The sequence below is a fragment of the Suillus clintonianus genome (assembly GCF_016758775.1).
Source record: "Suillus clintonianus strain FC179 chromosome Unknown DEU56scaffold_64, whole genome shotgun sequence".
NCBI classification, from domain to species: domain Eukaryota; kingdom Fungi; phylum Basidiomycota; class Agaricomycetes; order Boletales; family Suillaceae; genus Suillus; species Suillus clintonianus.
Window position 1 is genome coordinate 31,899 of NW_024539288.1, and position 16,602 is coordinate 48,500.

The 16,602-nt window shown below is 49.1% G+C and overlaps 5 protein-coding genes across 5 annotated transcripts; 3 read left to right on the forward strand and 2 right to left on the reverse strand.

The window, feature by feature from the left end:
* Nucleotides 1-1,447: 1,447 nt before the first annotated feature.
* Nucleotides 1,448-3,047, reverse strand: DEU56DRAFT_741345 (uncharacterized protein; the record flags this gene model as incomplete). The annotated part of the gene is made up of 2 exons (XM_041348870.1): nucleotides 1,448-1,803; nucleotides 1,859-3,047. Coding segments are annotated over 2 exons (1,545 nt in total), but the record flags the coding sequence as incomplete, so codon positions are not given.
* Nucleotides 3,048-4,100: 1,053 nt separating this feature from the next.
* On the forward strand, nucleotides 4,101-5,255 carry DEU56DRAFT_915154 (uncharacterized protein; the record flags this gene model as incomplete). The annotated part of the gene is made up of 3 exons (XM_041357704.1): nucleotides 4,101-4,283; nucleotides 4,335-4,661; nucleotides 4,716-5,255. 3 exons carry the CDS (start codon nucleotides 4,101-4,103, stop codon nucleotides 5,253-5,255), a joined length of 1,050 nt encoding a protein of 349 aa, XP_041205867.1.
* Nucleotides 5,256-12,796: 7,541 nt separating this feature from the next.
* Nucleotides 12,797-13,311, reverse strand: DEU56DRAFT_714826 (uncharacterized protein; the record flags this gene model as incomplete). The annotated part of the gene is made up of 2 exons (XM_041347566.1): nucleotides 12,797-13,222; nucleotides 13,279-13,311. Coding segments are annotated over 2 exons (459 nt in total), but the record flags the coding sequence as incomplete, so codon positions are not given.
* Nucleotides 13,312-14,119: 808 nt separating this feature from the next.
* On the forward strand, nucleotides 14,120-14,957 carry DEU56DRAFT_915156 (uncharacterized protein; the record flags this gene model as incomplete). Its single annotated transcript, XM_041357705.1, has 3 exons — nucleotides 14,120-14,350; nucleotides 14,403-14,542; nucleotides 14,624-14,957. 3 exons carry the CDS (start codon nucleotides 14,120-14,122, stop codon nucleotides 14,955-14,957), a joined length of 705 nt encoding a protein of 234 aa, XP_041205869.1.
* An 881-nt stretch (nucleotides 14,958-15,838) lies between these two features.
* Nucleotides 15,839-16,210, forward strand: DEU56DRAFT_915157 (uncharacterized protein; the record flags this gene model as incomplete). The annotated part of the gene is made up of 3 exons (XM_041357706.1): nucleotides 15,839-15,950; nucleotides 16,002-16,131; nucleotides 16,189-16,210. The coding sequence occupies 3 exons, from the start codon at nucleotides 15,839-15,841 to the stop codon at nucleotides 16,208-16,210; spliced, it is 264 nt and encodes an 87-aa protein (XP_041205870.1).
* Between the last annotated feature and the right edge of the window lie 392 nt (nucleotides 16,211-16,602).

Below are 16,602 nucleotides of genomic sequence, written 5' to 3' on the forward strand. Positions count from 1 at the left end.
GGGTCAGTGACACATCTCGAGGCAGTGTGATGCCTACGCACGCAATCCCAGCGCATCCCCCTACTCCCGCCTTCCGCGACCAAATATCTTCATCATCCAACGCCGCCACCTCAATCTCCACGGCATTCCCCTTCCAGCTCTTCGCCCCGATGTGCGGTGTTTCTTAGCCACGCCTTCCTCGTGCAGTTTTCGTGGGCGAGAAGCGCTGCACATTTGCTGATTTGCTTCAGTCTTAGAACACTAACAAGTAAACCACTCACCTCATCTTGGGGAGACATCAGTGCTAATTTGATTGTAGATCAGACTGATCAGTGTGTTGGGGAGTTGACGAGATGCCTTCCCTTTTCGGCTTCACGTACTTGATTTTTGATTAGTCTAAATTTATTTCTAATTTATTTTTAACTTCAATTTAAAAATATATTTGAATTTTAAACTGGCTTTAACCCCTTAAATTGACTGAACTACAGTTTATCGAGTCGAGTCGGACCGTAGATTATATAAACCGAAGTCACGTGCTAGCTCGGTTATTTACAGGTCCGGCTACGGGTAAAGCCGGCATTAAGCCGAACTTGCGGCAACACTAACGTCGTCAGCATTGGAACAATCTTGATGGAGTTTGCATGGAAGTATGCGAAATGCCTCAAATCTCGATGATCCAGATACCGTCAGGAGTTTCCACTTTGTTTTCATTTGCTTTGTTACCGCGTTAGCTGACTACGTATTGTTTTGAGTCATGAAATATGCCATGCATCCACTGCTATAGCTACCATCTATATGTACATATGTATTAGGTTCTGTCGTTTTGCGAATATTTACAGGATTGTAATTTGTACGTGGGTGTACCGCGAAATTGTTACAGTCCTTAGATTCTTTCTGACTTGAAGCTTTGAAGCTTGAAGCTTTGGCGGTGTGCCTGTGGGCGATGCTGTCTGAAGATTTGCGCATTGGAATTGGAATGTTTGTCATGAGTGCTGTAGTAAGTATAATCAGGTGTGACAGATGTTGTTTGGTTGATAACTAAGATGAATGCGGCAGTCTGCGTGCTACTGTCTATATGTACATACAAGTACCACGAGCAAGAACTACAAGTGCGGCACAAAATTACTCCACAACACTGTCTTGTATGCGTCAGGAGGAAGATCGCGTAAAGTGGTGAGCATAAGTATGAAAAGGATGAAACGTGCTATGATGTACAATACATTAAGATTAAGCAGGAAGATTACTTTAAACATCACCGAATCAATCCTTGCAGTGATCCATTTATACAGAACCGAGACCACTTGCGAGAGCAATACAGAGTCCGATAGTCATAGTGGTGGCACCATCAGGAAAACCATCCCACTCAAAGTTAGACAAAATTATGCAAAGTTCGATAAAAAGACAAGAATATTACAAACTACAGATAAGTTTGATAATTTCTCGCATTTTACAACAAAGTTACAATGTGCTATCTAACCGTCACAAAAGTATGCCTATCAATGTAAGAATTGACAAAAAAAGTGTCACATTGTTCGAGGACTTCGCTACTGGTCCATTGACAAGGTGCGACAGGTCCAAACTTTGGAATGAGATGAACACTTCGGTGGATGTTTGTAACAGGTATGACACCCGCAACTCTCTCACCCGATTGCACGAAGCGGCTGATTTTGAACATTCCATGGTTCAAATCGGGTGTAAGAGGAAATTGAGCGAACCACTCAACATAGGCGAGATGTTTGGCGGGCTGGATTGTGGTAGGGAACATCATCGGAACAGCATTTCGTGGGATCGAGAATATGACGCGTATCTGACCCACACGGTAACCTGTCGAAAATTTATTATTTGTGACTGCCCATCATCCTCGAGAATCAAAACTGACCTTTGATACCTGCAGAACGGCCAGTCCCATCATTAATCAGCACCATATCAAATCGTGCTGGGATGTCAGTGCCTGTTCGACTGGTGGCCACACGACGAGGCTTGACGTGCACGCTGTCCACTGTGACAAATTGATCACCATGTGCTTGTGCACCAACACATCGCCACTTAATTATGTGATAGACGGGAAGTGTGCGGAATGGAAGGTGGATAGTAGCAGCAAGATCCTCGAGGCGGTGACGAGTGGTAGCTTCTGGATTACGCAGCTGTGTAACATATCTCGCAAGTGCCTCACGAAAGTATGTGGCCCCATACTCTGTGACCAACTTCTGAATCGGGACAGCTTTTGCACTCGGATGCTTCGTTAATGTCTGAACACGGTTGAAAGACAGGCTTGGTGGACGTCGTTGGTGTTGAATGGGATTACCGCGGAGGTGCCACATGACATACTTCTCATGACGAGCGATTTTCTCTTTGCGTTCGAGCCACTGAGTCATTTGCACGAACTCATCTTTGTGGTTTGTCGCACGATATGCGTCTTTGGCCAAGTCAATATGAAGGCGCTCGGTATATTCTGTATTATAATTGTCAGTTGTTCCGAAAGTCTGAATCATCGACACATAGTGGCGGCCTGCATGAAGCTTGGGAAGATTGAAATTGTTTCGGATTTCGAGGTCAACGAAGATCTGCTTGTTGTTGTGAAAAAGATCCAGAGCTTCCACAAGGAGAGTCAATGTTTCGGAACTGTGGCAAGGATACAGTGCAATGTACAGGAAGTCAAGTAGACCTCTGACGGCTCGTATGAGACGGCCCGGTGCAAGATGGTTGGGAAGTCGGATGTCGATGATGATGCCAAGTAGAAAATGGCATATCTGACTATGCTCCGTACCACTGATTCGTGAAAGGCTAGTAATACCTTTCATAAATAGACGGATATGGTGATTTGGGGGGAGCCTTCGACATCTCGCATCGATCTCGACTGCTCCAAACGCATCAGCCAGCCAACCAAGGAGATGCTTGATAAGACCCTGATATAATTGGTGGAGCACATCTGGTGTAATGGCTCGGAAGATATTGGTATAGGGTAGGGGCTCCCAGAACGGATGAATGATAGGCTTAATTCCAGCTTCGTGGCATGCACGTACAAACTCGAGATCTCCATGATCAATTGCAGCCAATGCATCAAGGACGGTGAGCGAAAGTGATTCCGTGTAGCCTGTTAGTGTAGACTACCGATCCGTTTTGAGTGCGAGTATTATAGCTCGTCCCAAGGGGATTGCTACTGAGGGATGTCTTCGCAATAAATGCAAAGGAATCAATCCGACGGGCTTAAGATCTGAGCGGCCGGTGAGCGGTGGGGAATCCGATGTGAGAGGAAGATGTCCGGACGGGAACGATTCTGACGGGACGGGTGTCTAGCGGTGCGGATTTGGTCAAGGTGTCGAGGTAGCAAGGTATCGAGGTGGCAAGGTGTCTAGGTGTCGAGGTCTCGATGTAACGAGCTACCGGAAGTGATCCGAGGAACGGGAAGAGGTCCGTTGCGGTACGGAAGACTAAGGGGACTTGTTGATCACACCAACTTAGACAGTAAATCCAAGGGAGTAAAAGGAAGTGATATTGGTAGAGTACGATGCAACTATTTATCTTAACCCGTGAAAACTCGGGACCCACTTAAGCGACGGTAGTATAGGCGAGGCCGTAGCGCGATAATATGTAAGGGACGGCAAGCGGCCTCATGTATGGGAATGTACATGTAAACAGTCTGCTGTTTGATCAGAGTGATGAAAGGAGAGAAATAACGCACCAATGGGGATGGATGGACATGGATGGACAGGAACGAGGGGCAATTGAGGGAATCCGTCGCGGGTTGCATACCCGTTAGGTGTCCGGGAGGGCGGGAGTCGACGGAATAGGCCGGATGAACATGGACATGAATACCTGACCAGGTGAGCTCCGGATCGTGCATAACTGGTGATTGTGAGGCTGGCGCCAGAATGTTTGGTACATCTGCGGGGGACTCAAATACTGACCGTCCCCGGTCAGTCCTGTGTGCGGAATGGACTTAGCGGTTTTCTTGTCAGAAGGTCACATGACAGTGTGACCGGCTAGTCGGAGCGAAGAAGTGCGGAGTCTTTTGCGGAGTTCGGGTGGATGGTGTGGACGCGTCGACGCGTTGTTCGTCCCTATAAATTCTCCACATCTAATCCTTCCTTTCTTCCTTCCATTCTCCATCATCTTTCCTCATGGCACCTTTCAACTTTGCTTCTGCGTCCGTCGCTACTGTCGATCCCGAAGTTGACAAACTTCAGCGTGATTTCGCGGCCCTCAAGACGCGTTTGGGCGGCGTCGTCGCGTGCATTCCTGATGAGACGGGTGATGCGGTGGAGGATAGGATTCAGTGGTTGTGGCAGTGGAAGGTTTTATCGGTACGTTGCGGTGACTTCTCCTTTCATGACGCGTCGCTAACCTTTGAATAGAGTGATCTATCCGTCTGCTCCACGGCCAGGCTTGCCAAGGGTCTCCCCTTTGATTTTTCTGAGGCGGAGGTGGCCAGCGGTAATACTGCCAACGCGGCCTTCGATCGTTTCACCGCGGAACTGAAGGCCATCGAAGAGAAGAAGGCTCGCCAGGCTACTGAAGAAGCCGCACGCAAGACTGCTGAGGCTGAGGCCGCTAGGTCCGCGGACGTCGAGGAGGAAGAAGCACCCGTTCGTGCTCCGCGACAGGACGGGAAGAGGAAGCGTAGCGAGGCGGTAGTGGAGTCCGATGATGAGGATGTCGCGGACAAGGAGATTGTGGTACAGGTGCGTGCTTGTGTGTTTGTTTCCCCTGCATATTTTGCTGACTTCCTTGTTTAGAGAAAAACACCCGGCATAGCTCCCAAGCATGCGACCCGCTGCGTCAAGTGCGCTCAGACCGACCGCGACTGTTTTGGTTTCCCCAGGGTCGCTTGCAACGGGTGCAAGAAGTTGAAGGTCGGTTGTATCCATTCCAACCGCAAGAAGCGCCGTGTCCAGGCCGCCCCTACCCCTCCTGTCCCCTCCAGCTCTCGTTCCGGTACCATCCGTCGCCCGAAGTCTACCGTTTCACCTCCCATCGTACTTTCCGACTCTGATGGCGACGCCGAGTCCGTTATTTCCAAGGCACCCGCTTCTCCCAAGCACAAGGAGGCTGAGGAGAGTGATGATGAAGAGGAGGATGAAGTCGAAGAAGAAATTTGCGGTGCGGACAAGGAGTTCCCTAGCCTCGCCAACTCTGGACTTGGGGATGAGGAGGTTGCTATCCGGGGTGAGATCCGCCGTCTCCGCGCCAAGGCATACCAAGCCAATGCGCTGATGATGGAGGTCGCTAATGGACTTGATTTGATTGAATACCGCCTTAACCGTCGCCGTACTTAGATGCCCGGTTTATATCACTTGTACTTATAGCTTGTTTGAAGGCCAAAGTAGCCTTAGTGAATGAAGTGTCCGTGTCCGTGTCCGTGTCCGTGTCCGTGTCCATGTCCTGATCCCCATTGAGTGCCTGTGAGATAAGTAATAGTAAATGAGCATGCGCTTGCGATGCGGAAGAAGGTGAATGAAGACGGGTTACTTTGCGGATTCCCGTCCGTCTTGTCTTCTTCGTTGCGCTTCCCTCATCTATGCCTTCCCATGTTCCCGTGATGCGAGTCCGATAACAAAGGGGCGTGGTGCGTACGGCACGCGTGTGAAGTGAAATATAGGTATTTGGTCCGTTATACGCACTGAAAAGAAAGAGGTATTATGAGTCTTGGATATATAGGATCGATCGGGACGGATTATGATGTGGTTTCTTGTGCTGTGAGAGCGTGTCTGCTAAAATGGGTGCGGTTGAGATCGCCGGACGAAACCCGGGGTAAAACGGATACTGAATATGGTACGGAATATGTGTCTGTGCATATATATATGAGTCCAATGGTGGTGCGAAAGTGGTTATTCTTCAATGTTGATATCGAATTCTTCTTCGTCCGGCTCATAACCGTCTTCTGCCGCTAGATTGTCCAATGCTTCATCCGTTATTCCGGTAATGCTTGTGACGGATATTTTTGTCGTGCTGCGAGAAAAATATGGTATTAATCGGAATGCTGCATATCGCAACTTGGACACAGATCCGTCGATCTCTGCAAGGAGATATGAACCGCCTTTAGTCCGTCGAAGGACCACCATAGGACCGAGATATCGCGGCTTCGTCTTTCGACTTAGCTCCTTCTCAACTCTGGTGTTCCGTACCAATACCAGGGTTCCGGACGGGAAGTCGTAATCCTTGATTGAGTTCCGGTACTTTTCCTCGAATCTGCGGATTGACTGATACCTTGATTCGAGTACTTTGTCTTTGATGGCATCTAGGTCTTCTTGTCGTTTCTGTAGTTGGCGGGCGCGCCATGCGATGAGATCTGCGGTAGAGAACTTTTCCTGGTCCGGAAGCGCAACCAGGAAAGTTGCTTCAGCTAAATCAAACGGAAAAACCGGTTCGACTCCATGAACCATAAAATATGGTGACAATCCGGTTGACTCTTGGATAGTTACCCGTTCTGCCCAAAATACCGTATGTGTGACCTGGTACCAGCGGGATTCGTCCCCCTCGCAACTTTTCATGATGGCCTCCCGGACATCAAGATGCCGTCTCTCAACTATACCATTTGCTTGCGAATTGTATGGCGAGATGCGGATAGGGTGGATACCATATCTGTCTGCAAGTGAATCAACTGCTGCACGGAACGCGGGTCCGTTGTCCGTGACGATCTCCGTGACAGGACCCCATCTGCATAGGATGTCTTCGAATATGAAGTCGGCCAGGATCTTTGTCGTTTCTCGGCGGATCATTCTCCATTCCGGGTATCCGGTCAAAGCGCAACGTGCTTGAACTAATCGGTCGAATCCGCCTGCTTTGGGCATCATCATCGTGTCCATGTGTGCTTTCCGGAATATTCCATATGGGATAGGAACGGACGGGGGGATATGCAGTTTGCGGGTCTGTCGGATCTGACATTCGTGACATGTTTTGTTGTACCATTTGATATCGTCAATAATCATGGGCCACCAAAATCGTAAGAGAAGACGGGTCCGGATTGTCAGTATACCTTTGTGTCCGAGATCATCATGGGCTTCTTTGAGGATCCGTAACCGTTTGCCCACCGGGACTACTAGTTGATGCTTGCCGTGGGAGTGCCGTCTCCATAGGTTTCCGTCCATAATGAAGTATCTAGCTGCGGATGTAACAAACACTTCAAAGTCGCGGTCCGTGAGCTGTGCAGGTCTTTCCCGTGTCTCCAGGAAGCGTCTGATTTCGATGATCCGGGCGTCCGTTGCTACTGCGGATTCGGAGCGGGGTATTTCAACCTCATCTGTGGAACTGTCCGCAGAGTCTAAGAATGCTAGAAGGGTTGGGGGACGGGCATCTGTCAGTGGTACGGGTTGCTCATACGGTATGTGTTCAATAAGATTCGCAATGCCGGAAATGCGGTAGGCTCGATCGTTCAGGATTTCCGTGCAAAAGGAGTACAACCGATCTAGCCAATCTTCGTGGTCATCATCCTCATCCGGACCATCTTCCGTGATTGGTCTCCTTGAGAGTCCGTCGACACCGGTATGTTTCGCAGCAGATACATGTACAAGTTTGAAGGAAAATAAGAGTATACCTGCAATCCATCGGTTGATCGTCGCATTCGGTTGGAGGTCCGGGTTGTTGATCATACCCTTGATGTACTTTGCGTCGACCTCAACCGTTAGGTTGGTGACACCAAAGATAAATACGCGGACGGCACGGAGTGCGCGGAATAATCCGTAGAGTTCCAGTTTCGCTTGAGAGTAGCGGCTTTCAACTTCCGTGAGTGATATGGATCCGAACCGGTTTGGATACCGTTTGCCGTCTTCGCCGATTTGGAGCAATATGAAACCGACTGCTACCGATGATGTATCCACTGCAAGGATGACTTCTCGCCCGCATTCGTAATCGATCTGTCGCAATGCGGGGGACTCTAATACCAAGTCCTTCAGGGTCTGCATAGCTGTTTGTTGATCCGGTCCGAATTCGAATGGCGCGTCTTTCTTGGTCAGATTGATGAGTGGCCGTGCGATCTTGGAGAAATTCCGGATAAAGATGCGTAGTACACCGCATGTACCCAGAAATCCTCTGACTTGCGAAACGTTACGTGGTTCCGGCCAATCACGGATTTTCTGGATCTTGGAATCTTCCGGAATGCGACCTTCGAAGGTGCATTTGTGTCCGACGATGATTGCGGTTGGGGCAGCTAAGACGAATTTAGTAGCGGATACGGTCGCTCCAACATTCTCTAATCGTTGCAGAATCCGATTGAGAACTATGCAGTGTTCCCAAATGAAGCGGCGAATGCCGGGGTTGTCTGGGATGGTTTCATACGTGCCGTCAGCACTTTGATACCTTGTCCGAACGGACTTGACGGGTACATCGTCGATGAATGGGGAAGTGAATTCAGGAATCTCGTGCTGCAAAATAAACGCCGTATCTCCTTGGTATACCTGAACCGCATTTGCATGTCCTTGTGGAAGCGTGGTAAGCCGGTGAGGTCCGAGTGGTGTACCGAAGGTAGTAAGATCACGGGATTCTTCGTGGAGTGCGCGCTGATCATATCCTGAATATAAATCCATCATCCCGTAGACAGCATAACCGGCGAAGGATTCTGCTAGATGCTCCACGAATGGCGGAAGCGATGCATCGCGGATGGTTACCGCGTTGAGCGGCTGCAAGTCGTGCACTAGACGTAGCGACTTCCCGTCTTTCTTGACGACGCAGAACCACCGGGAACGGTAGGCTGCGGTAGACGGTTCATATACTCCGGAATCAATCTTTTCCTTGATAATCCTTATGACTTCATTGACAGTTGCCGGCGGAATCGGGATGTTGCGTTGTGACCACGGGACATGCGGAATGGTTGGGATTTTGTAAGGCGGGAAGCACGTTTCATTGAGCCGGCCTCTTTCTGACGCATCCCAAGCAAATGCAAGTTCATGGGTTCGTACGAGCCAACGTATGAGTTTCAATTCTTCCGGCCACAGCCAATTTGCTGGATCGAGGTCGAGCTTGTGAGCGCGTTCTTGGGTGAAGCGGATACCTGGGACGAGTTCGGGAGGGTGAGTAGGTAGTTCTGGCAGCCCGGCCAACGGATCATCTGGTAGGTGGCGGACAACGCGATATCCTGCCGGCATGGAAGTTTGAATGGTCCGTACTTTCTTCGCAACCGGCTTGTAGGTCAACATGTGCCGAGATGGATCATAGCTGTAAACTGAATTGAACGCATTAGTATTGTCCGGGTTATTAGGGGAGCGGGTAGAGACTAGGTAGGTATACTGCGCCGAGAATAGCGCTTCAGAATAGGGTAAAGAGTGACCGTTGCTCCGTGAGAGCGGGTTGTGCGCGGATAGCGCGAGACGGGTTATCTGAGGATGTAGGTACATTGGAGACTGAGTGAGAGAAATTGTTTGTTGTCCGTCGTAATCTCCTTGCATGCATTGCGGATCATCGACTACTAAAAACCCTTCCGCTTCGGATGTTCCTTGCATTCGATGTTATGTCTGCAACCGATACATTTCTTGACCCAAGGTTCTGTTGGTATCCAAATTTCCTTGCCGGAGTTGGGGTCCATCAGCGTGATGTCCTGGTCTCCGTTAGGAAGGTCTTCCGTGCGGCAACTAGTTAGCGTGAAGAATGGGCGTCCGAGTAACAGTTCGAAACTAGCCACTTGCGCGACCTGGATCTGGAACCACATTTGTCCGATGCCGAAGTCCAATGACAGGTTTTCTATGACTCCGAGTGTCGAGTCCCTAGAGGTGTTAACGGATTCCATTGTTAGCTTGTGGTCCGAGCGTAACGGAACCCCCAATCCTTTCCATACTTCCCTGGGCATGACAATGCATTCTGCTCCTTGGTCGAGGACGCAAGTGATTACCTTGCCACTTGCCAGGGTAGCTTTGATACATCGTAAGCTTTCGAAATGGTCCGCTACTATTCGTCCATCATCCGCTCGTGTCAGGCAATCATCATACTTCTGAAGCCAATGTCCTATATCCGGAGCTGCGGACAACTCGTTGACGGATACGAGTGCATCTGTGACCCGTTTGGTGGTGGTCATTTCGTGAAATACTTTCCGTACGTCCGGTGATACCGCAATGAGTTCCCGAACTGGTAGGCTGATACTAGCATCCAACATTCGATTTACGACACGTTTGTCCGCATCTTTGTCTTCAAGCGGAAAGGCGAATCTAGAGGGTTTAGTAGGAGGGATGGCATTAATGGCTGGTTTCGCGGATGATGATGTGGCAGGGCTCGCTACTGTGGCAGCGGGTTTGATGATAGCGCCCGGATTAGGTCCCGTGCTTGCAACGGCCTCTTTTACCTGTGGAGAACGGATTTCCTCTACTGGTACCGCCTTGGATGATGATCCCGGCGCGGTCCGCGATGGGGCGGGGGCTTGTATACCGTCAAAACGAACATTCTTACCCTTGGACTTAGTCCGTTCGGCGCGGGTGTTAGCGAACGCTTGGCATGCTTCGTACGCTGCTTGCTGCAATCTCTGGAGTTCTTCATCATCCTCCTCTTCTTCCTCCGGCATCCGTGTGTGAAGGTAGGCGGATGCGTCGATGTCTTCCTCGATCTCGATTTGTGGTTGCGCGCGACAGTACAAACCTGCAATCACCGTGGCATTTGCACCCGTTGCCGGACTCGATTGTATGGCTTGATCGATTCTTTCTTTGAAGGTGCCGTGCTCCCTATATCCTGGAATACCGGATCCATCAGGCATGTATATCCGCCCTTGGTCTTCTACGATCTTTCCGTCACGGATATATTCCGCCTTTGTCCTACAGAAGCGGAAGAAATGGGTTGTTGCCCCACAGAAGTGGCATGGTAGTGGCGGCTGACTGGCTATGAACTCCTTCTTGACGACTATACCTGGGGCCATTTGCGAACTTGGGGCGGCTTGTGTCCTGGGCGGTCAAATTCGTATGGTTCGTCGGGATGGTTGTCAACCAACAGAATGCTCAACCGATGGCGGATTTTTGCATTGATGTCCGCCGGGAATCCGTCCAGGAACATGCGGTTGCGTTCTTGTTCCGCAAGTTTCTTCTTGCTGATGAGAAATTTGGATACCTTGAAGAAGCTCCGGTAGTACGTGCCAAGCTCGACTTGAGAGCTCATGGGGCTGTGTGCCTGCTCATCGGAAATCTTCTGTAAGTCAGCTCGAGTGAATCGTCTGTCACCTTCACATCCGGGGTACAGCGCTTTGAGTGCCGTGACAAATTTGTCCCAGTCCGTCTGTCCTGCCTCGGCTTCATCTAATATCTCCCATGTTTCCGCTTCATCTGCAGGTGCATACCGGATTGCCGCCTTGATGCGGGCTTCACCGGTTACTTGGCCGTGATCACATATCAGGTTGACGTCCTCGATGAATGCAAGGAGCTTTCCGGGGGTGCCGTCGAATTTGGGTGCGGCGTCGGTTCCCCTCAACGGCATTCTGAAGACGTTAGTTGACATCTTTGTGAGCGGAATGATAGGAGGTATAATCGGAGCGGGTGGTTGGAAGGGTGTAACTGGTAAGGGTATAGGGGGCGGAAGAAACTGGTAAGGCGCGGATACCCTTTTTGGGGACGGTGCGGAAGATGGGAGTGCTTCTAAGCGGGTGCGAGGGGACGGAAGTAGTAAGGTGTTCGAAGGTATATCGGGGATGGGGAGCGTGGGAGTGTGAATACGGGTAGGGTTAGAACTAAGGGATGACTCGGTAGAGGGAGTGTCTATAGAAATGAGCGGGCGGTTAGGGAAACTAAATGATCCGGGAAGTCTCGGGTATTCAACAGTGTCTCTTTCTTCTTCTTCCGGTGCGGATAACGAGTCCGGGGTCAGGTGTAATGGTTCTTCGTCGGTATCTTCTTCTACGTATGAGTCAGCCGGAACGAAGAAATCTTCTTGAGATAGCTGGATGGATTGAAGATCTTGTTTTGCGCGACGCGCGGTAGTGAGCCTAAGCGATCTGCCGGCGGTGTCAGATGATCCCCTCGCGGTGGGCTCCAGTTGAGCGAAAGTGATTCCGTGTAGCCTGTTAGTGTAGACTACCGATCCGTTTTGAGTGCGAGTATTATAGCTCGTCCCAAGGGGATTGCTACTGAGGGATGTCTTCGCAATAAATGCAAAGGAATCAATCCGACGGGCTTAAGATCTGAGCGGCCGGTGAGCGGTGGGGAATCCGATGTGAGAGGAAGATGTCCGGACGGGAACGATTCTGACGGGACGGGTGTCTAGCGGTGCGGATTTGGTCAAGGTGTCGAGGTAGCAAGGTATCGAGGTGGCAAGGTGTCTAGGTGTCGAGGTCTCGATGTAACGAGCTACCGGAAGTGATCCGAGGAACGGGAAGAGGTCCGTTGCGGTACGGAAGACTAAGGGGACTTGTTGATCACACCAACTTAGACAGTAAATCCAAGGGAGTAAAAGGAAGTGATATTGGTAGAGTACGATGCAACTATTTATCTTAACCCGTGAAAACTCGGGACCCACTTAAGCGACGGTAGTATAGGCGAGGCCGTAGCGCGATAATATGTAAGGGACGGCAAGCGGCCTCATGTATGGGAATGTACATGTAAACAGTCTGCTGTTTGATCAGAGTGATGAAAGGAGAGAAATAACGCACCAATGGGGATGGATGGACATGGATGGACAGGAACGAGGGGCAATTGAGGGAATCCGTCGCGGGTTGCATACCCGTTAGGTGTCCGGGAGGGCGGGAGTCGACGGAATAGGCCGGATGAACATGGACATGAATACCTGACCAGGTGAGCTCCGGATCGTGCATAACTGGTGATTGTGAGGCTGGCGCCAGAATGTTTGGTACAACGGTATCGATGTTACGCATCTCAAAAGGTGTGGTGTTGCTTCCAAGTTGATTTGATGGTATGTCACATTTGGGACATTCCGTGGCTTTGACTCCTGCAGCCAAGACTTGCTCAGGATAATCACCGACGAAGCAAGAAAACAAGGGATGACCACGACGCAGGACACCATCTCCACTTTTCATGACAATACCATCCAAGCCAGCTTCCTTCAGTGGTGCCAAGATACGGCCCATGCAGGCGTGATATAGGTTTGCGATGGTTCGGCGACGCGAAGCCTTGTTGGTGATGTGCTCGAGACGGGTAGTAGGAAGATAAGCGAGAAGAATATGGGCACGGTGAGATGGCTTTCGGCGAATTTCCTTCGGAATATTGCCAATAGTAAGGTAGACTGGGTAGGCTGTTTTATTCCGGAACATTGTTACCTGAGTCTTGTCACTTGAAATAATAATCGGAATGATGGTTGCACCTGGTTCGCGCTGATCAAGCTTTTTCTATTCAATATGCCAGTTAGTTTTGATGGGTGAAAGTATTCACAACACAGACTTACCTGGGTATCCCACCACCATTTACCAGTATGCATATCATGGAACAAACAGACAGTTTAGCCTGTGGAATGGGCTGCCCTGCTCGAGCATCAGGGTATCGCACAATAGTGATTCCATCTTCCTGAAGCACACGTTGCTCAATCTGCTGACGCAAATCACGGTCATTGCTATTCATCTCTGTGCTGTCTTCTTCGGCAGTTTTGAACTGGTCCTCTAAATCCCTTCCAGTTATGAGGGGTTCCCATTCGGCATCATTGAGGCCAGGCACTATATCATCCTCGGAGTCTGAGCTGTCACTACTCTCACTGCTGTGAGCATAGCGTTCCATTTCATCGGGCCATTGGATTTCATCTTCCTCGTAAGTACCAAAAGCGTCTCCTTTGAACTCAGGTAGTTGATCATCAGCTTCGATCTCCGCAGGATCATCTGAAGGAGTTGGCACTGGAGAGTAGACTTTTGAGCGTGATGCAGCAAGCACAGCCATGCAGCATTGATTCTTGGTTTTAGCTAAGTGTTGACTTAGGCCAGTGGCTGAAAAAGTCGTGTAACATCCTGTGCATTGGACCATAATGGTACCATGGCCCACTGGGGGAACATTTACTATCCCCTCTATGTCATTTTTCAGGCTCCGATGGGCCGGATATCAATTATATATTGCCAAGTTCCAGGTAAGGTTCACACCATAAGATGGACATTGACAGCTCACCACTCTCGTCTCCTGTACAATCAAATAGTCCCCCTTCATCCCCTGCTCGAATGAGCAGTCCCACAATTCCGTCATCTCCTGACTGCTCGAGTCCGACTCTCTGTAATTCAAGCCAAAGATCAGGCTCTTCAATCACGATGAACACAGAGCTATATGCCCTGTATCTTAGCATCTCAGAGGATGTAAAATTCACACCTTCTGAAGTGAAAGAGAGCTCATTCATTACACATGACAAACCATTAAAGTCTCGAATGTCAAGAAAGCATCTTCCATACCCCCCCAACCCAGCTCCATTGGAGCTTCGTTATGCAGCTCGGATGATGAAGTCCAAATTCCAACCGGAATTGTCATTGGAAGCAACACAGAAGGTATGTAATATTTACTTCTTGACACCACTAACTCATTGACGTGGTCCAAAAGTTTCAAGAACAGTTGGAGAGCGGCCTCTCCCAAATGACGACTCCAACCTCGTACAAAGGATACAAGGCCAAGCTCGCAAGTCGCGAGGTTGCGCGCCAACGCATGGTGCTGGCGACGTGGGAAATTGACGAGGCCATGCAGTATGAACAATTCCTCATTGCCATCTATGGTGAAAACGAATGACAGTTCAAGATGGTGGAGGGGGGATTACATGCCTTTAGGAGGATTTTTTCGCAACGTGGGCAGGCAGAGCTTGAGGATGATAAACAATATCTTCAAGCTGTCTATGAGGACGAATGCGAGATCCTCCGCGTTGCTAGTGCCCAAACTGACCAGGTTGCAACACTCCTCAGTTCGCGTGTTAAACAGGCATTTTTGAAATCCGCTGCAGCATTTCCTCTTTACCCTCACGGTGGACTCTCCTGCATCGGCACTAGGGAACCCTCTGAACACTCAGATCCAGACTTGTCTGATGAATCTGAGCCAGACCTACCTCCAGACGATTCGGACCATGACTCCGAAGATTCATACGAAGTTGCAGGCTCTAAGGACTGATAGCCGCACTTCCAGCGGTATGGGAAATCCTTGTTTCGAGTATTACCAAACTCATCACAAGTTGCAGGCTCCCCTTTACAACTCTGATCACACTTCTATGCTTATGTTCAATATACGTTTCTCATATTGATATGCAAGTATTTCTTGTGATATTGTGATTCGTGAATCTGTCTGTACATGCGTTTATAATGTAGTAGAAACTTGTCAAATGCACCCAATGTTGTGTTATTACATTCTTCTTCCTCTTACAATCTGAAACGAGAAGTATACAATATCTATAATTGCAATATTATACACATTAATTGGTATATGGAAAGCTCGGTTGATTTTTGCCATAAATGTCATCATTTCAACATTCCATAAATGTCGTCATTCGAACATTCCATAAATGTCATCATTCAAACGCTCCATATATGTAGTCGTTTGAACAGTCCGTATATGTCAGTTCCAGCCCATCTGTAGCTATGTTCGTAAACGCCGCTTTCCTGCCCGTAGACTCGAGGCTGATGATCTTCAAATCAATTTGTAATCAGCTTACAGGTAGACATGTTCAAATGTGAACGCCCCAGTTTAATCAACTAAACGATATGCTCATCGTGTTTCAATTCAGTTTTCACCTCATTCCCCATCTGTCACTGTACGTGAAAAACTCGCGCTCAGTCTTACCATAGCTACTGATAGCAGCACATTGCCCTTCTTGTGATTAGGAACGCTAAGTATCAGATCGCGATTTTATGACTATCCCACTGACTCGGTTCTGTTCAGTCGTTCATTATGTATGAGTATGAGTATTCTACGTGTTTCTGGCGTGTGATGCCAGCTCTCTCGCCACGATCTCCATCTCCTTTGTCCCTACTGCCAGGATTTTTTCGCAGCGAAGTATGCAGGCGCGGGATAACGACGAATACTCATACTTCCCTGGCCAACCTCAAGACGGGATGTTCTCATTTGCAGACTATGGTGAAGACGCAGATAGAAATACGAGTACAAACGGTAAGTACTCAAGCCAATGGTACACCAATCGCTCGCTGACAGATCAAGCAGATGATGACAAGTCCCCGCTTTCCAGGTTTCTCCGCATGACTGACCCACAATATGCGATGCCGACTAGTAGTCATGAGAACTGCATTTCTCTGGCTCTCGGTACTGGTCAATATGGGGCAAAGCGTTTCCAGTATGTAGTACTGTGGTAGGAAAAGGCTAATTTGCCCAGTTCTAAATTTATCTATAGCCGATTCTGGCTGCAAATTTAATCGCGTTCAGATGACTTCTTGTTACAATAAACATGCAGCTATCAAACATTTCATTGAAAGTGCGGAACTCAACATAAGAGACTCGGAGAAACTAATGCGGGAAGCAAACAGCGCAATTATGCTCGGCTAGTTGTATGGTGCAGAAACATTCTGCGTCACCCGGCACCTGTATGATGATGTAATTGAAGTTGAGCGCCGGACTAATCCAAAAGGGACGCCCAAAAACAATGCTCGTTTTGGAACCTATGTGAGTTGGTTTTTCTCAGTGGCGATCACACCATCCCTGCAAGATACACGTATATATTAGTACTGAAGCTGGTGGGATGTAATTAGCTACCCCCGTTACATTATTTACAACTTCAAATTCTACTATCCACTTGTTTACCATACCC